Source organism: Podarcis pityusensis (genome assembly GCF_964106645.2).
Source record: "Podarcis pityusensis genome assembly, chromosome: 15".
In the NCBI taxonomy this organism is placed as follows: Eukaryota; Metazoa; Chordata; class Lepidosauria; order Squamata; family Lacertidae; genus Podarcis; species Podarcis pityusensis.
In genome coordinates, this window is record NC_138040.1 from 5,943,460 (window position 1) to 5,967,580 (window position 24,121).

The following is a 24,121-nucleotide window of genomic DNA, read 5'->3' on the forward strand; positions in this document are numbered from 1 at the left end:
AGCATCAACAGTTAGCGGTCGGTGGCTTTGGAAGTTACTGAGAGTTCCTCATTTAATAGCAATAGTGTTTGGCTTTTAACCTGGAATATTGCAGGCTGATAGTTTTTGGTTGTTTTTAAAAAATAATAGTGCCTTTTTAAAAGATACTTCCTTCCCTGTGCGTGGTGGGTGGGGTATCTCGTCAACACCCTTCTTGAAACAAAAGGTGTTGATTTTTGGAGCTGTGGCTTTAGCATCTCTTGTTGTTATTAAGGGAATTGCCGGACACCAGAACCACACAGGGTAGGAAGATCTTCCTGGATTATTGCTGCAGGCCCAGAATCAGCCTCCCTGCGAGGTGCTTTCTGGGTGTATTTCTGAACCACAAGTCTCCATGAGCTGGACAAGTATTCTGAAATAAAAATGCCATTTCCCCACCCACCCACCATGTAAAAAACTTTTTTCTAGCAGAAGTGTCCCTCAGAATAAAACTTTGCAGCTGTAATCCCCATAGATACCCAGTGCTGGAGATGTCAGATCTTCAGCAGGCTGGCTTCCCAGGAAGTGGCCATTAAAAGTTGCTTTTGACTGACAGCTTGAGTGTCGGGGTGGGCTAACGTGAACCCCTCCATGCGCTCCCAGATTAGTAACTTCCTTCAGCCTTCACAAGCCTGATGGGAGTTGGAGTCCAAGACATTTGGCGAGGCACCAGGTTGGCAGTTGCCAATCTAAACGGCCACAGTTTAGCTGCTGTAAACCAAACATCAGAATAGATTGGTTGTTGGGAGTCAAAGGCTTTAATCCAGTTGCTAAAGTCGCAGCACATCTGTTGCCATTCTAGACGAAAGTAAAAAAAGAAAAGCCCAAAGTTGCAAAACACTACCATTAATACAACAATGCCAATTATATTGCCTCACAGAGCAAAACCGAATAAATAAATTTGATTGCTGTAACTACCGTACAAACCAGCAAAGCTTGCTGACTTAAATAATAATTACGGGCCACCTTTGGTATTAAAACGAGCCCTTAAACCTTGTTCAAGACAAGGTTTCAAGGGAATTCCTCTCTTGCAAGTACTGACATAGCCTCATTATCTTCTGTGGGATTACTCCAGTGTAGGCTGAGCTAGAACCTCGATACCTAGTATACTTGCTGCTTAATCGGTGGGGGTGGGCGCTTGTATTTCAAGATTATAACAAACGGGAGCTTTGAAAAATGGCAACTCCCAAGTGCGGTCCTGAAGCAGTTGAGGCCAGAGTTCTTTTGGCTCATTTTCTCCTGCATGTTCCTCCTTGGTTCTTGCTTGCAAATGATCTTGCAGAGGGAGGAAAAGGCTCCTCCTGTGTCGAACCCCTTCTGCCAATTTGACATCACTATCTTTTATCAACAGCTGCTGTTCCTGAGCATTTCAACCTCCCATTTATTCCGCCTCCCATGCTTTAGGCCCGGTACCACCATGGATGGGTTATTGATTTTGTTAAAAAAAATTAGTCTTCTTTCCTCTTCCCCCTCTCCTCACCCTCAATCCAGTCTAAATCATGTTGGCTGCATTCTGGGAGATGCCCAATTAATTGCATGTTGGAAAGAAGCGAGTTGCTTTTATTTGTGTGTGTATTTGTGACTGAGGGTTGTTTAGACTTGCCAGGTCTTTCCAAGTTCGCACAACGAAAGGTTTAGTTGAAATGCTCTTTTTCCCCCCTTTCTTTCCCAAGTGAAGACAATGGGAAGTTTTTGCCTCAAATCTTTTAGAAGAATCTAGATCGCTTCTGCCTGTCAGGATGGTCTCTGAGCTGGTTGTTGCTGCCCAATTTCCTTAGCCCACAGGGCTTGACTGTGTTGCATGTGAGCCATGCTTCCACATCTCTGCTATTTGCAATTCTTAGGACCTTGGAAGCCAACAAAAATGGTACCTTAGGAATACCCCCTTTCCACTGGGAATATGCTAACTTTTAATGAGCGAATGTTAACAGTGGCCCTCAGTTGGTTGTGTAAGTGTAACCAAGGTTGATGTCTGGACAAACCTGGAAGATATTTTCAATTTCTGCTCCTTGAATTTTTAGAAGGTTCTTTTTTAAAAATAAGAATGGAACTAAAACCTTGGGAAATCTGGAATTCTCTTGAGGTTTCTGCTCTTGAGCAGAGACCTTTTGAAGAAAAACCTTTGGGAGTCAGAGGTAAAAAGAACCACATGATAGGTACTAATTTAAAGATTGCGCACGCACAAAAATCATGGGAACTGTAGTTTCTTAAGCGCTCTGGAACTTGTAGCTCTTTGAGAGGTAGACTACAGTCCCCATGATTTTTTGGAGAAAGCCACATGCTTTAAATATATAGCATTTACAAAGCCAGATCCTCTAGCCTGCTAAAAAGGGGAGATAGAATTGGAAGTGTCTGTGTGGGGTTTTTTGTTGTTGTTTTTTTAACAATTTCCTTTGAAATGGGTTTAATTTCCTGCGCCAGGTTCATGTGCAAAGGCTACCATGTGCCTCTCTAGATTTATATTGAGGTTTCCCTTCCTTTGAAGCTCCTGCTGATTTTCTGGGGCTGGGGGGGGGGGCTGGCATTTTAAAAGCAAGGTGTTGATTTCTGAAAGAGTATTCTATTTTAGTAATAGTGCTCACATTATATACTAGGCCACATTTTTCATGTACAGCACTGTAGGGGATCCCACTCCTGTGCATGAGAAACTCTGTTTTCCCCCACCATAGTAGATAATAAACTCACTCGAAACAGATTGAGTCTTCTTTTCTCTCCCCAAACAATCACACCGCAGAACAAACCTGACATTTCAATATTATAAATCTGCCTCCTCCTTGCCTCTTGAGCAACTTTCTCCACGGGAGTGTACTTCAGCATTTAAGAAATGGATTCTTATTTTGTTGTTACTGTTCCAGAAAGCCCTCGAAACAAAGCCGTTTTAAAAGAATGAATGAGTCTTGTGAGAATCCTCACAGTTTCCATCCTCTTCCAGTTTTTTTAAAATTTGTGTCTTTCCCCTACCTTTGCAAATTCTGATTTCATTTTAAAATCAGATTGGAGTGGTTAGGATGAAAGGAATAGCAGAGGCTTTTTTATATGGACTTGCCCACCCAGCCCAATAATCAAGTTGTCATGGAAGGACACTCCCCTCCCAGCTCCCTTGGTCCACTTCAACACAAGGCAGCAAATCTTGCTAACCATTGACTTATCTGTCTCGTAGGATTCTCCAGCCGCTTAACGGCAGAGCAAGTGCCGTTTGCGTCGCTTGGAGGCAACTGAAGCTGGTCTTGCTTGTAGAGAGGCCAGTTATTTGAGGCTTGGGAAGCTGTCACTGGCCTATAAGCATCAGACACAATCCACTCAAAAGCTACATGCTCCCAAGTCCCATTGAGATTTAGGTGGGAGAGATGACAAGCCCATGTTTTTAAGTCCCATCAGTTTTCTACAAGAACGCTGAATACTTGCTTTAGTCCAGGCATCCCCAACCTTCGGCCCTCCAGATGTTTTGGACTACAATTCCCATCATCCCTGACCACTGGTCCTGTTAGCTAGGGATCATGGGAGTTGTAGGCCAAAACATCTGGAGGGCCGAAGGTTGGGGGTGCCTGCTTTAGTTTTTCCCGCTGAAATTACAGGGACTTGTGAAATGGGCCGAACCTTCGCCGCCTTCTGTAATCCCGTAACGTGGTGAGATGCTGCTCTCTGATGCTGGCTTAATGAAGTTGGTGTTGCATTGTTGCTTGTAGCAGTGCAGGAGAAGGAGGTGGGGGAAGAGGGTCTGTTTCTCTCCATCCTTTTAGTTATGTGTCGAGCCTAAAACCCACTTATAAAGATGTTGGCTAAAGTTAACCGATGACCAGCTTGGATTGCTTGATAGCAACAGTTGCTCTTTGGAAGTTCATCTATCTGGTTGCCTCTGCAGATGTTTTACGATATTAATAACTTTACGTTTCGTAATGAGGGCCTTCCTTCTCCCCTCCCCTCCATCCCACCTACCACCTTTAAGAAAGATAACAATATTGATAGAAAAAGGTTTGTTCTTACGGTTGTAAGGAAAGGCAAAACTGCCCAAAAATAGGATTAAAGACGCAGCACCCCCCCCCCCCAGTGGAGCCACTTGGCCACATGCGTGGTGGAAAACTCATTTCTCAGTACAGCTCCTCACTGGATCCACATGGTGCCATTTTGTTCTGGAATCTACCATCAGGTTGGGTTTGGAGGAACCCGATAATGTTCCTTCACCACCTAACCCTTGCTGGATCAAAGTGCTATTACTGCGATTTGAAATATCTGTCCTCCTTTGGGATTTATTTTTCTTCTTAATTCAGTTGCTTTTTTGTGTCTTTGACACAGGTTTAGCCTGTTGCACATTTTCACCTTTTGGCCTTTTGGGGGGAAATTCCTTTGCTAGGTGTCTTTTTTTGTTGTTGATAATGTTGTGTTGAGAAGGTGGGGAGGGAAGGAAGGAAGAAAAAATTTCCATGTAGCAAGAGAACGCTTGCGCAATTCCTTTTCGGCAGAGCTCTGGCGGTGTTTGCCCACCCCCCCTTCCCCAAACTCAGGTATGTTTTAGGCAGTGAAACCGGCTTCTTCCCTGTCCTGTGAGAAATATATCGCCGTTTGGTTTCCAAGTTCTCATTAGCAAATACTTTCATTGCAATCCTAAGCAACTTATACCTTGGAGAGGCCTTAGGAAGTTGTTTTTCCAAGTGCATATTTTGTTTTGTTTCAAAAACTCTAAAATAAAAAAATAAAGATGGGGAAAATATATATACTATATAAATATATAGAGATATCTAGAAACTTGGTGTTTGGCACACAGGTTTTTTTCAGTGTTGGATCACTTTTAACTGTCACAGGTACCATACGTGTAACTCTTAAATCTTCCATCTGCTTTCCTTTCTGTGTATATTCCTTTATAGGAAGCTATGTTGCCATGATTTTTTTTAAAAAATAATAATATTTAAACAGAAAAGAGAGAGATAATTTTTTTAGAGTTAACTCCTCGGAGGTGAACAAACTTTTACATTTTTTCCCCTTGACTATTACCGAGTTCAGTACTAATATATGTGTTGTGGATTTTTTTTTACTGATTCAGTGGAACTTAACAAGGGATTAAAAATACATGTATATACATATATATATGTATACATATATCACTGTACATTGGAAACAAAAGCTACTAAAATTGGAGCAAGCGCACCTCCCGGCGGCTCTGAATCTGAACCCCTCTTTCCTCTCTCTCTTTTTGTGCCACGGTTATTTATATGAAAGCATCTTGATCACTTTCGGACGCTCATCCTCCTCCACTCTTGTGCCACCCTTTCCCATGTCCCCCCCCCCTTTTCTTTTTTGTATTCCAACATTCGCACCAAGACTGCAGTGCCCGACTTTTATTCTTTGTAACCATCAAAACCCATACTGAGTATGTTTGTAACCAACATTGTGATAATTCTGTAATTGTATTGCTAAAAAATGGATAATTGACCTAATAAATATAGTGTTCCTGCGTTTGTGCAGACGTGCTTTGTTCGGGACGCAGAAGGCTTCTGTGCTCTTTTGGAAAAGACTAAACAAAAAAACGAGCGAGCTTCTGTTTCGGCTATCATTTGGCACACTCTTTGGAAAACTCCCTGTGGGGGGGGGGGGAAAGGGCAGCGTCAGGGGAGATATTTTACTTTAGTGTTTTTATATCTTCCTATATATATATAATATGTAAGGTGTCGTCATGTTCTGCAGCTCATGTGGCCACTGATAGGCAGCCATGCCAACTGCAGCACGAGGAACAGCAGGCTGACCCAGGTAAGCTGTTCCCCCTACACTGAGGCTTCACACAACAGTTCAGAAAGCCACTCTGTGAAGCGCCCCCTCCCTTTAAAGGGGGTTGTGGGGAATGGCAAGCCTTGGGGTGAACTGGGGGGGACGGATGAGGGTGAGTGATCACCCTGAGCCGAGTGATTTCAGTCTTCCTGTAGGGAATGAATTTTCTTTTGGGGTGGGGGCAATGCTCAGCTGGGTGAAATAATGCCCAAGGGGGCCCTATTGGTTGTTTTACCACCCTTGGGGTTGTGGGGCATTCCCTGTGGCAAACCCCCAAGCCGTAGGACTCCTCGCAGAGTTGCGTCTGGCACCTTCACTATCCCGTTTTTCATCGAGTGCAGGAAAGAAGCACCTCTTTATCCTGGCTTTTCGATGGTTTAGGATCCACCTTATTTCTGGGGTTGCGAGCTGTTTTTAACGGTTCTTAACATTATGCTTTACTTGTTACGGCCCACCCTAAGACTTTGAGGTGAAGGATAGATTAATAATACTAGTAATAATAATTAAATGGCTGGGACAGAGGTAGAGGAGCAGGGAGAGCCCTCAATACCATAGCTGTCAACTTTTCCCTTTTCTTGTGAGGAATCCTATTCGGAATAAGGGAATTTCCCTTTAAAAAAAGGGAAACGTTGACAGCTATGCTCAATACACAGCCGGGAACAGCAACATGGAGGGAAGCTCTGGAGCTAATTTGGGGGGGGGGGGGCTCTCTGCTACTGAGCCCTTCTGTTTGCCTGACATCACAAACCAGTGACATGAATCGTGCTTCCAGTCTCCCTCATCCTCAAAGGATTTGGCTCTCATTCTGTCTCACACACATTTTCTTCCCTTTCTGTCCCTTTGACAGGCTCTATTATTACTTTGCGCCCCCTCAGTTCAGTACCCTGTGTAGGGGAATGGCCCACACCATCCTAAACCGCCTGTGGGCAGCAGACCACAACTCCTGCCCTCCTTTAACTTTTTGAGCCCATTGTTCTTATCTCCTCTGCAGGGTGATCAGGTACAAAAGAACAGGTTGTCTCTACGTTCTACGCAAGAGTAAATTCACAGAAACTAATCAACACGACCATGACTACCACTGACTATAGCCCATAGTTAGCTGATTGTTAGGAGCCTTAAAAAAAGATAAAGGGCCCCTGACAGTTAAGTCCAGTTGAGAACAACTCTGGGGTTGTGGCACTCATCTCGCTTTACTGGCCGAGGGAGCCGGCATACAGCTTCCGGGTCATGTGGCCAGCATGACTAACCCGCTTCTGGTGAACCAGAGCAGTGCATGGAAATGCCGTTTACCTTTCCGCTGGAGTGGTACCTATTTATCTACTTGAACTTTGACGTGCTTTCGAACTGCTAGGTTGGCAGGAGCTGGGACTGAGCAACGGGAGCTCACCCCGTCGCGGGGATTCGAACCGCCAACCTTTTTATCAGCAAACCCGAGGCTCTGTGGTTTATACCACAGCGCCACCCGCGCTTATCTAGTGCCAAATCTTAATTACGGCCACGTTCACACCACACATTTAAAGCACCATTACAACACTCGTGGCTTTCTCCAAAGAATTTTGGGAGCTGTGGGTGTTGTTTTTTTAAGAATCCCTTTATTCCCCTCACTGAGCTGCAGCTGCCAGAGTTCCCTGTGAAGAGACTCTTCAACTACTCTAGATAATTGTAGCTCCAGGAACAAGTCTCCTAACAACTCTTGAGTATCCTTAATAGCAGCTCCCAGAATTCATGGGGGGAAGCCATTGACTGTACAAAGTGGTATCATTGTGCTTTAAAATGGATGGTGCAGATGTGGCCTGTGACCACTCCCATGGGGAATCACATAGAACTTTGGTTAACAGTAGAGCCGGCCCCATAGTTAGCTTGGGATTACAAAGGGGGCATCCTGGGCCTACAAAGGATGAAGGCCCTTGCACTATACTTAGGCCTTGTGTGGTATACACTAGGAGGCATGTGGCCACTAGGTGGCACTGCTGCTTCATTATAGTTCAGGATGAAAAGACTACAGTAGTTGCTAAGGAAGTGACTTTCTAGGAAAAGTTAACTTTGCTTCTTTCACCTGGGGACAGTCTCAAGGGCCCTGTGGAAGGGCTCAGAGAGCTGCATTCTGCCCTCAGGTCTGGGGTTCCCCATCCCACTTTAGAGGATTTAAACATTATATGGAGAGAAATAAAGGTAAAGGGGACCCCTGACCATTAGGTCCAGTCGTGACTGACTGGGGTTGCGGCGCTCATCTCGCTTTATTGGCCGAGGGAGCCAGCGTACAGCTTCCGGGTCATGTGGCCAGCATGACTAAGCCACTTCTGGCGAATCAGAGCAGCACATGGAAACGCTGTTTACCTTCCTGCCGGAGCGGGACCTATTTATCTACTTGCCCTTTGACGTGCTTTCGAGCTGCTAGGTTGGCAGGAGCAGGGACTGAGCAACGGGAGCTCACGCCGTCGCGGGGATTCGAACCGCCGACCTTCTGATCGGCAAGTTCTAGGCTCTGTGGTTTAACCCACAGCGCCACCCGCGTCCCATGGAGAGAAATATTAAGTGCTAATTTGCTACCACAAACTGGGAAGGGGTTTCCCTTCTGCCCTCTCCTGCAAGAGGTTTGATTTGAATGGTTTTTCATCAAATCCTCACTTCCTTTAAAACCTCACAAAGCTATCACCAAAGCAAGGGAGCTCTGCCTTCCTCATCGTGCCCCAGCCCCATGTGTTCTGGACATGATCCCAATTTGAATGGCTGTGTTTTGGACTCCAGTTCTCAACAGCCCATTCCACCTCTCCACTTCACAGACCTCCCTGTGCACTTGTCTTTGACCCTCATGTTGCTCCCAAACCACTCTTGGGAGGCAGATTGAATCATAAACTCCAGGAAAGATGCTCTCAGGAAGCGGGTCTTTATATAAGCTGACATCGAGTCTCTGCAGAGGCCTAACTCAAAAGGCGTCTTGCAGAAAGCTAAACTCTTTCTACAAATTCTCCGTTGGGTACATTGGATGTGTGTGTTGTCTTCTTGGTAAATGCCGCACATGCTAACGGCCAGTCTTTAAAGGAGTTTCTTCAGCCGCTGGAGAAAGCTTCGCTGCTTCATTGCTGGTAGAGGTAGGTGAGATGGTAGCCATGTACGTGGGGTGACTAATATCGACACCTTTCTTCCTTCTTGCCTTTGAGGGCCTCTTGTGTAGCCTGAAGAGACAGGGTGGAAAAACTCCCTAAGAGAGCACTGGGGAACCCATTTTCCAATGGATGTTGCTGAACTATCCAGCAAGGATGCACAACATCCCCGATCGTTGGCCCTGCTGGAATCGGGAGTCCAGCAACATCTGGAAGGCCACAGATCCCCATCCTTCTTGTAAGTGCCCAGTAAAGGAATGTAAGAAGCTGCCTAATACTGAGATCATTGCTCCATGAGGCTCAATATTGTCAACACTGACTGGCAGGGGCTCTCCAGGGTTTTGGATAGACATTCTTACTCCTTCCTGAAAATACCAGGAATCAACCCTGGGGCCACTTGACTGCAAAAGCCTGTGCTCTAGCACTGAGTTACAGCCCTTCTGCAATCCTTCCCTCGCCCTGTTAGGAGAAATTTGCACTGAAATGCAGATAAACATCAGGATTATTCTTTTCAATTCTCAAACTGCTGCAGGGATGTAGAGAACTGAAAACGAGAAACGCAGCTGAAAATGACAGATCCATCCATCTCTAGTCAGTGGTGAGAATTATGGATTTCATTAGACGCCCCCTGCGCACCCCTACCAATCTGAGCACAGTTGATGCTCCTCACTCACCTCTTCTTTGACGTACTTCCCGGAGGCAGGTCAGAGTCTCGTGACAGTGAGCACACCTGTTTTAATTTCCCCTGCATCTTTGCACCGCCTTGGAGGCCCCAGGTATCACGCAGCTTCATCAGCTTGCCACAGTCAGGCAGAACAACCATATCGGGACTTTCCAACCGGCAATAAGCTTTCTGGAATGAAATACGAAGACATGCACAAAACCAACACAGGACTGATCGCCTCTGACTCTACTACGTGAGGATTCCTGGCCTAAATTAAGCTGTGAAGCATTAAACCACACACTTGAGAATGTCCCGTTCGGTGGCTTGCAGCACTTCAAAAATGCAGCGCTGGAACGGAGGACAAGTGTCGTCTTTCAACGCTCAAAAAGAGCTCTCACACGATCGACTGCTCCCATTGTATAGCACCCAGATATACATCTCCATTGTTAAATAACGGTGCAGAAATAGTAGAATACAGGACAAAGCTGGAAGCGTTCAGGCATGGCCAACTTCTTTATAAAGTGGGACAACCACTGGGTGCCACTATGGCTTTCTCAGTGAATCATTATGGAAAAGCTGCAATTTAAATGCAAAGCCTACGAGGCCCTTTGTCAGGTGGATGTTTGCAGCTGTGCAAAGCTCCAGTGAATGCCTCACCCCCACCTCAAATTACCCCCCTCCCCAAAGATTCATGAGGACGTGGTTTTGCACTTTTTACCCAGCCCAGAAAGTTCAGCTAAACTTTACAACTGTTGACAGTTCAGCCCTAACTAGGTTAGCAGCAGGAATAGGAGAAAGGTTGTAGCTCAGTGGACAGATCATCTGCTTTGCATGCAGAAGGTCTCCAGCATCTCCAGGCAGGGCTGGGGTAAGCTCTTGCCTGGTAACCCTGGAGAGCTGCTGCCAGTCAGTGTAGACATTACTGAGCTAGGTGGACCGATAGTCTGACTCTGCAACATTCCTGGCTTGACCCAAAGGCAGCCATGCTCACTGCCCCAACAGCTGGCACAAGCAGACTGTCCACTAGGAAAAAACATGCTTTGAGCACCATTAAAGTTATTTAAATGCAGCCTGTTATTCAGTAGCATTTCTGCTTGATTTAGATCCTTGTGACGTCTTTAATTTTCCAGAAGAAAACCTCCTCTGCTAACTCTCTTTTTTCATGGGGCTGGGAAATCACACATTAGCAAGCCCTGAGCAGCACAGAACACCATCGATCATAGCAGGGATTTCAACAAAGCAGTGATGACTCAGTCTGTCCCGCTCATCTCCCAGCCTTAATAAAAACTCATAAAAAGATCGAGTTAATATACTGGCAACACTGGGGCATTTGCCAAGGATCTCTTTGGTGCTATCCGATAGCCCCTACACCTCTGAGAGAGGTGTTATTGAACACGTTGCCTTGCTAGGTCAACCTAAAGGCCCATCTGGGCCCAGTATTCTGCTTCCAGCAGGGGCAAGCACTGTAGGACGGCAACAGCCCTTGGCCACAGCACCTGGTGCATGAGAGAGACTGCCTCTGAACAGTCCTATTGCCTCTTTATTGCCCCCAAAGGAGCTTATAATAATAAAAGTGGATGAGTGTGGAGAGAGAGAGAGAGAGAGAGAGAGAGAGAGAGAGAGAGAGAGAGAGAGATGGTAGGATCCTGCAGGTAATCTGGTTCAACCCCTACTCAATGCAGGATCTGCAATGTAGGGCTCAACTGCAGGAGGCACTGGGGACCTTTGGCCTGCCAGGCACTGCTGAACTACAGCTTCTATCAGCCTAGCAAGCTTGGCCAGTGATGGCTGCGATACCTAACAACTCCTAGTGCCCTTGATAAGATTTTGGTTCTTCTTTGGAGGAAGCCACGGCTGTTACAGTGGCATATGAAAACTTTAAATGTGTGGTGCTGATATGGCCTCTTGCTTCCTGTCCCCGCCTCTCTCTGGACCACTTCAGCCGGGATAGCTCTGTTGGTTAGAGCGTGGTACTGATAAGGCCAAGGTTGCAGGTTCGATACCCATATGGGGCAGCTGCATGCTCCTGCTTTGGGCTAGGTGATCCTCAGGGTCCTTTCCAAGTCTATGATTCTATGATCTGCCAATGCTCTGGCTAGAGAAGAAATCTACTTTCAGTGAGAGATTCAAATTTTGTTTGAGGCAGGGTGGGAAAACATAGTAATAATATTATAATAATTTATTATTTATATCCCGCCCATCTAGCTGGGTTTCCCCAGCCACTCTGGGCGGCTTCCAACAAAATATTAAAATACAGTGGTCTGTTAAACAATTAAACCCTAAACCCTAAACAGGGCTGCCTTCAGATGTCTTCTAAAAGTCTGGTAGTTGTTGTTCTCTTTGACATCTGGTGGGAGGGTGTTCCACAGGGCAGGTGCCACTACCAAGAAGGCCCTCTGCCTGGTTCCCTGCAATGTCACTTCTTGCAGTGAGGAAACCGCCAGAAGGCCCTCCTCGGAGCTGGACCTCAGTGTCCAGGCAGAACGATGGGGGTGGAGACGTTCCTTCAGGTATACTGGGCTGAGGCCGTTTAGGGCTTTAAAGATCAGCACCAACAATTTGAATTGTGCTTGGAAACGTACTGGGAGCCAATGTACCTCTTTCAAGACCGGTGTTATGTGGTCTTGGCGGCCGCTCCCAGTCACCAGTCTATCTGCCACATTCTGGATTAGTTGTAGTTTCCAGGTCACCTTCAAAGGTAGCCCCACTTAGAGTGCATTGCAGTAGTCCAAGCGGGAGATAACTAGAGCATGTGCCACTCTGGCCAGACAGTCCGCGGGCAGGTAGCGTCTCAGCCTGCGTACCAGATGGAGCTGGTAAACAGCTGCCCTGGACACAAAATTGACCTGCGCCTCCATGGTAGTCTGGATGTTGCCCTGCTACCCAGCTGCCTATTGCCACCCTCCACTGCTTTCTCTGCCATGTCAAAGGAAGCATCGCTCTTACCAGGAACTTGGCCATTTGGTCGGTCTTGCTGTAGCGGTACAATCTGCACAGCTGCTTCTCGTCGAGTGCTGAGAAGAGGGAGACAAACCTCCAAAGCATCCTAGAGCAGGCGGCAAAGTGGGAGGAGAGAGGGAACTTAAACACGTCACTGTTGCGTGGAACATGGGACAGAGAATGGTGCCAGAAAGCGAGACGGTTGCAAAGACAGCTAAAGGCCAAAGGCCAGGGGACATGGCTCAGGGGCAGAGCACCTGCCTTGCATGCAGAAGACCCCGGGTTCAATCTGCAATGGCGTCTCCTGGAAGGGCTGGGAGAGTCCCCTGTCTGCAACCCCAGAGAGCTGCTGCCAGTCAGTGTAGACAACAATGAACTAGGTGGACAAACAGTCTGACTCTGTATAAGTCAGCTTTCTGTGTTCATACGGAAAGAGCTGCAGTTCCCAGAGAGGTTTAACAATCTGTCCCTCTTCAAAGGGAACTCTGGGACTTGTAGGCCGGGAGAGGGCATCTCTCAGCACCTTTATCAAACTACAGCTCCCAGAATTCTTTGGGGGAAGCGATGGCCCCTTAAAGTGGTATCATAGTGCTTTAAAGGTATGGTGTGAACAGCGGCTAGCTCTGAAATAACATTATAGATTTCTTTCGTTATTTGTTTTACTAAAATATGCATTTTTTTGTAAACGTTTTGCCCTAGCGTATGCAATTTTGTACATGTTACATGGCTCGAAAAGTGTGCTACAAAATTTGGAGAAGTGCAAATTTCAAACGATGGCAGCTTTGGTTCTTGCAGTGTTCTGGGAAGTACGGATTTATAAAGGTTCGCCTTTAAAAAGTGACCTTAATCAATTTTCTCCCCCCATCCCTGGTTGCTTGTCTTACAGAAGTATTAAAGAGAGTTGATAGATACAGGAGCCTTTGGCCTCCTGGTGGCCCAATTGATTAAACCAAATCAATTATTGAAATCGGCCTTTGATTAGCTACTTTTCATGGGCAGTATGGTATGTCTTGACAGACTTCAATGATACTTAACAGCCCTTCCCTGCTTAACAAGATATTGAACTACTGCCAGGATTGAACCAAATGGGTTTTTGCACTGCCATAGCATTCTGCCATTGTCCTTGTAAATCACCCACTTCTGCCCTTTCACAGCCCTATTTGGAAAGTACGGTAAACAGCTTTAGAAGAAAGAAAGAAAAATAGATTATCTTATTATCTGCTTGCAGAGAGCTGGGCAATTGGAATTCTTTCAACCCTCTTGGGTCCTTAAGTATTCCGGTAACGAAAAATAAACATTTGCTCTTGGCTCCTATACAGATAACTAGAGAGATTCTTGCTAGAATTTTGCTTTGGACTCTGCCTGACAAACCTGTAAAGCATGCAACTTTTTCTAAGGTGGAGGGGATGACCCGAGACCTAACGGGCTAATTTCATTAATCTTGCACCATTAATGCTATAGGGTTTACATCTCAGCAGATGCCTATAGGATTAGTGTACCTTGTTAAGTCTTGTATTACTTACCCATGTCCCTGCTTGCTTCCCACCTAATCAGCCTGGATGTTTGTAAACAAACAGATTTAAAAGAGCCCCAGCGAGGGGAGCCAAATTTTAATCACTGAGGGACAATTTTAATCAATGAAGCTGAGAGCTAAGATCTTTAAAAAAAAAAAAAAAAAAAGCTATCATGGTGCTGGTGTTTAAATTGTAATGGGTGAGGCAAACATGAAATAAATAATTGCTTCCCTCCTCACAATGAATTATAGCTTTTATTTATTAACTCGTAAAGCCCCCCCCTCCCCCATCCTTCAGTAGTTCAGAACAACTGAGGATTTGGTCATATGCAAAATAAATTAAAGTATATTTCCATATGACCTCAATAAGTCTGTACTTTAAATACAAAAGATACAGAAGGAAGCAGTTTTGATAGGGGGCAAAAAGCAGGGAAAGGGTCCCCTCCAGTAGCAGAGGGGTACAGTCAGTGCTTTTTTCTGGGGGCACACAGGGGTACGCATACCCCTAAACATTTTGTGAATCTAAGTTTGGCCTCATTGAGGGGCAGTATTTCAATATGAGTGGGAAAATTAGAGTACCCCTAAACATTTTTTTAAGAAAAAAAGCACTGGGTACAGTTGTTCCTTGGGGAATTGATTCAGGACTAGCAGTAATGCTACCTGCCTTAGGAGTCTGCTGGTATGTTGCAAATAAACGCAGGTTATGGAGGCGCCATGACATTTTTTGTTAACTCTATTTCATCACAAAGAACACAGGCTCTGTACAGAAGCTACTTCCAAGCAAAGGAATGTCTTTGGTAATAATATACAGTGGTGCCTCGCAAGACGAAAAGAATCCGTTCCGCGAGTCTCTTCGTCTTGCGGGTTTTTTCGTCTTGCGAAGCAAGCCCATTAGCGGTTTAGCGGATTAGCGCTACAGTATTAGCGGCTTAGCGGGCTTAGCGGATCAGCTGATAAGCGGCTTAGCGATCAGCTGTTAAGCGGCTTAAAGATCAGCTGATAAGCGGCTTAACGATCAGCTGATAAGCGGCTTAGCCATCAGCTGATAAGCGGTTTAGCAGCTTGGGAAAAAGGGGGGGGAGGAAAAAAACCCCGCAGGAACTCGCAAGACATTTTCGTCTTGCGAAGCAAGCACATAGGAAATTCGTCTAGCGGGTTTTCCGTCTTGCGAGGCATTCGTCTTGCGGGGCACCACTGTATACCAGAGGGAATTGTTGCAATACAGTGGTACCTCGGGTTAATAACTTAATTCGTTCCGGAGGTCCGTTCTTAACCTGAAACTGTTCTTAACCTGAGGTGCCACTTTAGCTAATGGGGCCTCCTGCTGCTGCTGCGCCGCCAGAGCACGATTTCTGTTCTCATCCTGAAGCAAAGTTCTTAACCCGAGGTACTATTTCTGGGTTAGCAGAGTCTGTAACCTGAAGTGTCTGTAACCTGAAGCGTCTGTAACCTGAGGTACCACTATATACCCTCTGTCCCTTAAAGGAGTGCTGCTCTTCAGGGAAGGTTCTGGGCATTGAGCTTTGGGATGCTGTTGTGCAGCCTCATTCTGTGGAAGGGCCCCCTTACTTCTTCCAGTGCTTCAGCTCCCAGGTCTTGCAGTAGTGCTGAAGGAACATGTTGATATGGTCCCCCAGGATGGTCAGGTTCTTCCGGGTGCAGCTCAGCCTCTTCTCCTTCGGGAAATCTTTCGGCAAATTCAGCTTCCGCAGGCATTTCTTGAAGGGTCTCAGGAACTCCTTGCACTGGGGAGGGAGAGAGAAGAAAGTGGTGTGGGGGCTGTAGCGATAGGCAGATTCGTCAGCTTTAGTTTTTTCCAGGCTTAAGTTCAATTCCCCAACATTCGCAAGTTATTTTGTGGTTTAAAAGCAAACGCATGTGAACTTTTTGCATTTCGGTATGTAATGCAATTCTGCCTAATATGCAGATTTTTGCAAAGCGATCTTTCCGGTTATAATGCATTTTGTATGTTACTGATTGGTGGGTTGGTTGCGTTTATATCCCACCTTTTTTCCCTAGGGTGCTCAAAGCAGTGTATACAGTTCACCTCCTCCTCATTTAATCCTCACAGCAACCCTGTGAGGAAGGTTAAGCTAAGGACAGTGACTGGGGACAGAGTGGGGATTCAAACCCTGGTCTCTCAGGTCTTAGTCCGACACTCTGACCATTTCCACACAGGCAAACTAATGTCAGTGTACTGGAAGAAGCAAATATCACCTGTGTCGAAGCAATGATTCTTCACCATCAACTTCGTTGGACTGGTCATGTTGTTTGGATGCCTGATTATCGTCTTCCAAAGCAACTACTCTATTCTGAACTTAAAAATTGAAAGCGTAATGCTGGTGGTCAAAATAAGATTTAAAGACTCTCTCAAGGCAAATCTTTAAAAAATGTAGTATAAACACTGACAACTGGGAAACACTGGCCTGTGAGCGCTCTAGTTGGAGAACAGCCTTTACCAAAGGTGTCATGGGCTTTGAAGACACTCGAACTCAGGATGCAAGAGAGAAATGAGGTAAGAGGAAGGCACGTTTGGCAAACCCACACCGTGATCAAATCCCGCCTGGAAACCAATGTCCCCACTGTGGAAGGACGTGTGGATCCAGACTTGGCCTCCACAGTCACTTACGGATTCACTGTTAAAACTGTTTATGGAAGACAATCTTACTTGGCTACAAGTGATCACCAAAGCATTACCACACGCTGGCTTTATTCACTAATATATGCATGCTTATGCACACTTTACTATTCTATGCATTTTTGTATACTGTACTTTGCCGGGGAACCTCACTGCAAAGTTCAGAGACCTGCACATTTCAAAGGATAGCTGTTTCGCTTTGTGTATTGTTTTGGAAACTGCAGCGTTCTCCTTTATACGTGAACTGAATCTGATTTCTCCTCCATCCCTTGAGAGTGTGTGTATGTGTTCTTAGTATTCCAGGAGCAATGCCCAACAGTTTAATGGCCTATGGTTTAAGGAACCATGTCCTATGGGTAGAAATGGCTTTCTTTCTCACTATTTTGAAGGTGTCCTGTGTCAGTCCATCTGCGTAGTGGACAAGCGCATCTCCTGACGGCGCAACCCTCATGAGGGTCTCTCTGTGTGACGTCTCACGGTCTCGGCAGGTTGGAAGCTTGAGCTCAGTCGCCTGCAAACATTTGCACACCCGAGAAGTCACTTTCTTGGGTCCCCACAGGTAAAAAGTAAGCAAAACTGCAATCTCTAAGCAAGAAGCCATCAAGGAAAGTGGCAGAAGAATCAGCTGAGACAATGATAATAGTGTGGACATACAGAGCCAGCTCTATCCTTAGGCAAAATGAGGCAACCGCCTCAGGTGACAGACTTTGGGGGGCAGCAGCAGCCCTCAGTGTGAACATAAAAAGAGCCTGGCTGTGGGGTCAGGTCAGAGACCCATCTAGTCCAGCGTCCTGTTCTCACAGCCACCAACCAGATGCCACAGTGGGAAGGCTGAAAGCGGGACCTGATCCCAAGAGCACTTTCTATAAGTGCAGTTCCTAAGGATTGGTATTCAGAGGCATACTGCGTCCAACAGTGGAGACAGATCACAGCCATTGCAGCTAGTAGTCATGGACAGCCTTAAAGGTAAAGGGACCCCCTGACCGTTAGGTCCAGTTGCAGAAGACTCTGGGGTTGCGGTGCTCATTTCACTTTACTGGCCGAGGGAGCCGGCGTACAGCTTCTGGATCATGTTGCCAGCATGACTAAGCTGCTTCTGGAGAACCAGAGCAGCGCACGGAAACGCCATTTACCTTCCCGCTGGAGCGGTCCCTATTTATCTACTTGCACTTTACGTGCTTTCGAACTGCTAGGTTGGCAGGAGCTGGGACTGACCAACGGGATCTCACCCCGTTGTGGGGATTCGAACCGCCGACCTTCTGATTGGCAAGCCCTAGGCTCAGTGGTTTAACCCACAGTGCCACCCATGTCCCATGGACAGCCTTACCCTCCATAAATTTGTCCAATCCATTTTTGAAGGTGGACAAGTTGGTGGTTATTGCCAGCTCCTGTGGGAGCCAATTCCATAGGCTAACTATGTGCTGTGTGAATGAGTTTCTCTCCTGCGTCTCCCAATAGCTGGCTTCACTGGATGACCCCAGCAGATCCATATTGTGCATAAGTTTATACACCTCTGCCATGTCCCTCGCCCTCCCCCCTATTTTGCAAACTGGAAAGCATTGGTAAACCACTTGGTAACTTTCCAAATGCATAGTCAAAGGAATAGGTTTCTTCTCGAACAACTACAAAAATGTACCCATTACACAGACCTGGCAAACCTTGTCCCTCCACTCTTCTAGGCCTGCCATTCTTCCGGCAGTTGCTTCTCCCATGGCCGACTTCTCCGTTAGCCAAATCCTGCCTCTTCCCTTCTCCTTCTCTGCTCCCTAGGGACTCTCTTTGGGGGCCAAGGGACCCAAAGATGAGCTGGGTGTCGTGAGCCACAGTCCGGCCTGTGTGGGTGTGTTTGAATCTAAGCCGGCTTTTGTGACCTCACCTCTGAGGCGAATTGGTTCCAAATTCTTATGACAAGCGAAGGAAGAGGGATTGCTTCCCTGATAAGAAACAGGGGAAATGTTTGGTTGTGGGGGGGGGGGCTTAAGTCTCATCTCTTGATGGCCCCCATCATTTGAATGCCTCCTCAGATGTCTGAAGGAATCATGGTCTCTTTTCGAGGAATTTTGGTTGTTCTGTGGTGATGTGAACGACGACAACAACAACAAAAAACCCCTTCTGCACTGCCTCAGATGCACTCTTTCTTTATTCTCTCATTCCTCCTGCAGGAGAGACCTAGTCAATGAAAGTTGTTGGCAGGTCTAGTAAGCATTGGTCCAAATTAAATCAAGAGATTTCCCCTTTAAATACAGGTTTGTTAAATTTATCCTGCGGGCGTTAAACTTTCTGTAAAGTGATATCCCAGACAAGCATTGGAATCTGTCTCAGATTTACTTTTTGAAAGGAATAATAAGAATAATTATATCAAGAAATTTCCAACTCCCTGTACGCTTTATTCTCCGGAAGGTCACTGTGCCCTTTTGCACAATTTTCTTCCTAACAGTTCTCTCTGTCGGCCTCTTTTCTTCCATTTCAAGCTTCTAAGAAGCCTCTGATTTCAAAGGGGGAGATGCCCTCCTTCTGCCTCTAGGCCACTCTCCTTAGTGCTCCTCTGATATATTTCCATCTCTCTCACGCAGTTGAAAACATTTTATTCTCGCCCCTCGATAGCCCCCGTATGTCTCTGCTGAGGCCCTAATCTTTGTGCTGTAAGGGAACACAGAAAACTGCCTTATACTGTTAGGCTGGTCCATCTAGCTCAGCATTTCCTACACTGACAGGCAGCAGCTCAGCAGGGTTTCAGACGGGGATCTTGCCCTCGTCCCTTCTAGAGACGCCAGGGATTAAACCTGGGACCTTCTACATGCAAAGCAGATTATCTGCTACTAACATCAGGGCAGGTGTTGGGAGCATGCCAGTGGAGCTAACTGTTCCCAAGTAATCTGAGGCTGCTTTGTCTTGTGTGTCTTTGCTCTGCTCTCTTCATCCCTCTTCAGGTTCTGGGGGACCAGAGGGAAAAGGAGCTTGTCCCACCATCAGTGCCCTGGCTCTGAGCCTTCTTGCCTTGGGGGTTCCCCAGCTGCCTCCCACCTCCTCTGCATCCAGCCAATCCAAGACAGCTGAATTTTGCTTTCCCCCTACAAAACCAAGGTTCTAGTCCTCTTGGTTGTGGGCAAAAAGTGTTTTAAATGGGAATGCAGAAAGCTGCCTTTGTTGTTCTGCCCATTTTTGCCTCTGGCCTCATCCACCACTGGCCTGTGGGCTCCCAGAAGGGAATGCACCCCTGGCCTAATAGCAGGGCCGGCTCTGCTGAAGCTGAAAACCTCAGAATAAGTCTCTTGGAATATCACAAAACACAAGGAGGTCTGTGACCTTTCTGGCTATAATAGCGCCTCTGATGCTGAATTTGGGAATGAAGCAAGCAGTGCCTCTCTCCTGCGTCAGATGTTTGGGAAATGCAAATTAAGCCCCCAACGAGGAGATGTGTGTAACAGATGCCAACAATACAAATTACTTAAGGCCTCTGGAAGCCAGCTCCTTTGTTCTGATCAGCTCTGCTCAATTCACCAGTGGACGGAACTTTGCCCTTTTAATTTACTGGTGACTCATTACCAACTTGGCCACAGTGGAATCTGTCGAGTGTCTTTATTTATGTCTGAAAATGCTCCTTTGCATGAGAATGAAGAAGAGAACTTCCATGTAGCTGTCTTGAGATCCTCTCCTGTCTACTGCCCTTGGTAGAACGCGAGGGGCCAGACGATGGTCCAATTTGGAGATTTTGTTGCAGCACTGAAAAGAGGTTGGCATGCTGGACTAGGGAGATCAGCATTCAAATCCCCCACTCGGTCATGAAGCTCAGTGGGTAGCTTTGGGCCAGTAATTTCCTATTGATTTAACCCAGGGGTGGGGAACTAGTGGATCTCTGGGTGCAGCTGGAGTCCTTTTCCCATGACTATTGACCAGAAGGTCCTGGGTTTAGTCCCCAGAACCTATAGCACAGGGATGGAGGTGTTCCTGGACTACAACACCCATCATCCCTGACTGTTGGCCATGTTGGCTGAGGCTGATGGGTGTTGGAGTCCAACAACGACTGGAGGGCTACAGATTCCCTGCCCATGGCCTGACCTAATCCTTAAAACATTGTGAGAATAAGACAGAGGTGGCAAGAGATATATTGGAGCTCTTTGGAGGGAAGATGGAAGAGAAGTGTCATAATAATAAATTTTAAGCATTATTTATTAGTTTAAAACTTAAGGATCAGGAGCAGTCCAATACTTTTTTGGCAGCTGGGTCAGACCCCAATATGATGTTCCCCAAACTGCTTGGGCAGAAGGGGTGAGGGGAGATCTAAATCGGTAACAATGAGGCGGGAGGAAGATCAACACCAGGATCTGCTGCCCTAGTAAATCCTGCTGCTTGAAGCAGTTGCCTCACCTTGCCTCATGGGTGGGCTGGCCCTGCATCTGGTCCAGCAACCTATTATCACAGGGAAAGCCCACAAGGAGGATCTGAACACAGCAATCCTCTCCCTACCAGTGAATGCCCAGCAAAAGTTGCTTTTCTAAGTCCGCCTGAACTCTGCAGGACTTAGGTCTGAACAGACATGTTTCAAATGATACCAAGGCTGCAGTACTGGACCAACTTACCTATAGGATTGTGCTGTGTTTTCTCATTCGCACACCACAATCCTATGTGTGCAGTGATGACAGGTGCCCATTGGGACTGGTAGGGTGAAAGGCAGGGAGCCCAACACTGGGGGGCGCCAGCCTACTGACTACCCTGATTGAAGCCTCCCTGAGGAATGTGTGTATATAGGATTGTAGTTTGTTAAGGGTGGTGAGTATTGCAGCTCTGGGAGGGGGTAAACTGCAATTCCTATGACCTCTCTCTCCCTCTCCCTCCCTCCCTCTCTCTCTCTCTCTCTCTCTCTCTGCTTTAAATGTAGGGTGTGTGGGTACCTTTGCTTTGGACAATTACCGTAATTCCAGTGGCCTTCCTCCGAATAAAACTTAGTGGAATATAGCCCAATCTTTTTGCCACACCTTGATAAAGGAAAAAAGCAACGGCCAGATCAAGCATGCAGGCTGCCAGTTGCCCACCCCTGTGCTAAGAAGACACAAGTTTCCAGAAATGACATCCATTCCAGATAGGGATTCAGGGACTCGGCCTATGCAAAGCCTTGGCTGAAATGAACCAGTGAAACTGGTTATGCCATTGCACTGGCCACGAAAGTGGGTTGACGACTACCCAGCTCCGTGTCTGTTTATGCAAGAGTCTGCGTTATGTAAGATTGTGCCCAGCAGATGACGTTGCTTTGTTCTTAGTAAGAGGTGAGTCAAAGGTTGACAAATCTCTTTGAACTTCCTTTAACCGCAGACGGACCCTTTCGGGGAAAAGAAAGCAGATACTAAAATGGAAGTTCAAGTGGAGCTATCCCAGGTTGGGGGCAGGGAATGTAGTATAAACACCAACAACTGGGAAGCACTGGCCTGCGAGCTCTCCAGTTGGAGAACAGCCTTTGCCAAAGGTGTCATGGGCTTTGAAGACACTCAAACTCAGATGAAAGGGAGAAATGTGCTAAGAGGAAGGCACGCTTGGCAAATCCACACCATGATCAACTCCCTCCCAGAAACCTATGTTCACACTGTGGAAGGATGTGTGCAGAGCTTTTTTTCTAACAAAAATGTTTAGGGCTACTCTAATTTTCCTACTCATGTTGAAATACTGCCCCTCAATGAGGTCAAACTTAGATCCACAAAATGTTTAGGGGTATGCATACCCCAGCATCTCCCCAGAAAAAAGCACTGGGTTGTGGATCCAGAATTGGCATCCACAGTCACTTACGGAATCACTGCTAAAACCCTGTTTTGGAAGACAATCTTACTTGGCTATGAGTGATCGCTAAAGAATAAGATATTTATTGCAGTAGATCCCAGTTGCCAGCTGGATTTCTCTCTCTCTCTCTCTCTCTCTTCTGTGTGTGTGTGTTCAAAATTTGCCTCATCTTCACATTGGTACTTGCAACATCAGAGGCTGCATGTTATGTACTGAAGTTCTAACCCTGGGCCAGCAGGGGGATACTGTAGATAGTTTTCACTCAGGTCCATTATGCAAATAAGGGATTGAAAGTGACATTCAGTGACTGGATAGTTACAGAAAATTGTTACTGTTGCGTTCTAGTGGAGCTCTATATAAGCAGGCTCGCTGAACCCTTCAGTTCAGTTCAGTTCTAGCCTGTGAATAAACAGGAGCTGTTTGAAGAATCGCTGTGTCGTCTGATATGTTCACCCACAACTTAACACTGCAGTTACAGGGTGAGTTGGGAACATGACTGGAGAAAGAGTTAACGGCTTGCAAGGACCTGGAGAGTTCAGAGTGAGCTTTGTTGTTGTTGGCAGATTCTGAACCTGGAGAGAGTCTGCTTTAGTTTGGCACATTTTACTATGAACACATAGTCTTCCCCAGAGCCAATTTCTTGCATGTCAAATTGATGTGGCGGTGCCAGTTTGATCACAATTCTCCAGTGCTCGAACGGCGAGAGGTGGCAGAGGGCGCTTAGTCCCCTTGGAATAATATTTGTAGATTTGACTGAACTTGAGAGGGGAGTGGGGAGTTAAGAGGTGGGACTTGCATATTTCATTAAGCCTGCCATCCTATTTTCTTCCATAGTGGGTCAGTGATATAATTGTGTTATGCATTTCCAGAGCAACACAGAGGATGTGAAAGTTACATTTCACAAATACCATCAAGCATAATAGCAGGTCTGATTGCTGGACCATCTACAAGCAGCAGTGATCATTTTAGCTAAAGCAGGAACGGGGGACCTGCAGCCCTCCAAATGCTGTTGAAGGTCAGCTCCCACCAGCCCCTTACCTTCATGGCCTTGCATGGGAGTGGTAGTCCAAGAACATTGACAGGTCCATGGGTTCTCCATCCTGAGGAATGAACCCAGAACCTTTTGCATGCAAAGACTGTTCTCTACCACTGAGCCACGACCCTTTGTGGTATCACTAGTGTAGCACCGAAGATACTGCTTCCCTTCACTGCATTATATGGCCACTTACATCTTTAGTTCCTCCCTGATGTCTTCCACCACAGGTGACCTGTCTTTGATGATCTCTAGTTATAGCTGGTTTGCATGTAAAATTTCCTCCAGAATGAGCCAAAATTGCTGTGAAATAGCTCTCCGGGGTCCCTCCAGACTGCTTTTGTTTGTTTTTTTGTTCATTTTGCAGGTGTATTCTGTACTGTCATTGATGCAATAATGGTGCTGTTGTAAACAGTGCATTCAAGGCGGACTTATACTGGACTGTCCACACCTCATTCCGCTGTATTAGTTGTTCTGCGATGCTTCCTTCCTGTTATTGTGGGACTGCTATCTGGAAGGGCACCCTTGCCCTGTAACACTACAAAAGTGTATCTGGGGGGAACCAGATACAAAAACCTTGAACTCCTTGGAGGACAAGTTGGGATATAAATGCAGTAAGATAAGTAAATAAACTTTTGCAGGCACAAACAGTATCGAAAGTGGGATTATGTATAACTGCCCC

At 46.3% G+C, this 24,121-nt stretch overlaps 1 protein-coding gene across 2 annotated transcripts; it reads right to left on the reverse strand.

The window, feature by feature from the left end:
• Positions 1 to 120: 120 nt before the first annotated feature.
• On the reverse strand, positions 121 to 18,499 carry CHCT1 (CHD1 helical C-terminal domain containing 1). 2 transcript variants are annotated; one of them, XM_080983216.1, is made up of 6 exons: positions 18,287 to 18,499; positions 17,017 to 17,148; positions 15,569 to 15,744; positions 12,493 to 12,592; positions 9,557 to 9,735; positions 121 to 5,591 (listed from the first exon to the last, which is right to left on the reverse strand). In XM_080983216.1, the coding sequence occupies exons 1-6, from the start codon at positions 18,347 to 18,349 to the stop codon at positions 5,564 to 5,566; spliced, it is 678 nt and encodes a 225-aa protein (XP_080839342.1). In that variant the 5' UTR covers positions 18,350 to 18,499; the 3' UTR covers positions 121 to 5,563. The 2 variants fall into 2 exon arrangements, with proteins under 2 accessions (XP_080839342.1, XP_080839341.1); XM_080983215.1 differs by lacking the exon at positions 121 to 5,591 and adding an exon at positions 8,650 to 8,954.
• Between the last annotated feature and the right edge of the window lie 5,622 nt (positions 18,500 to 24,121).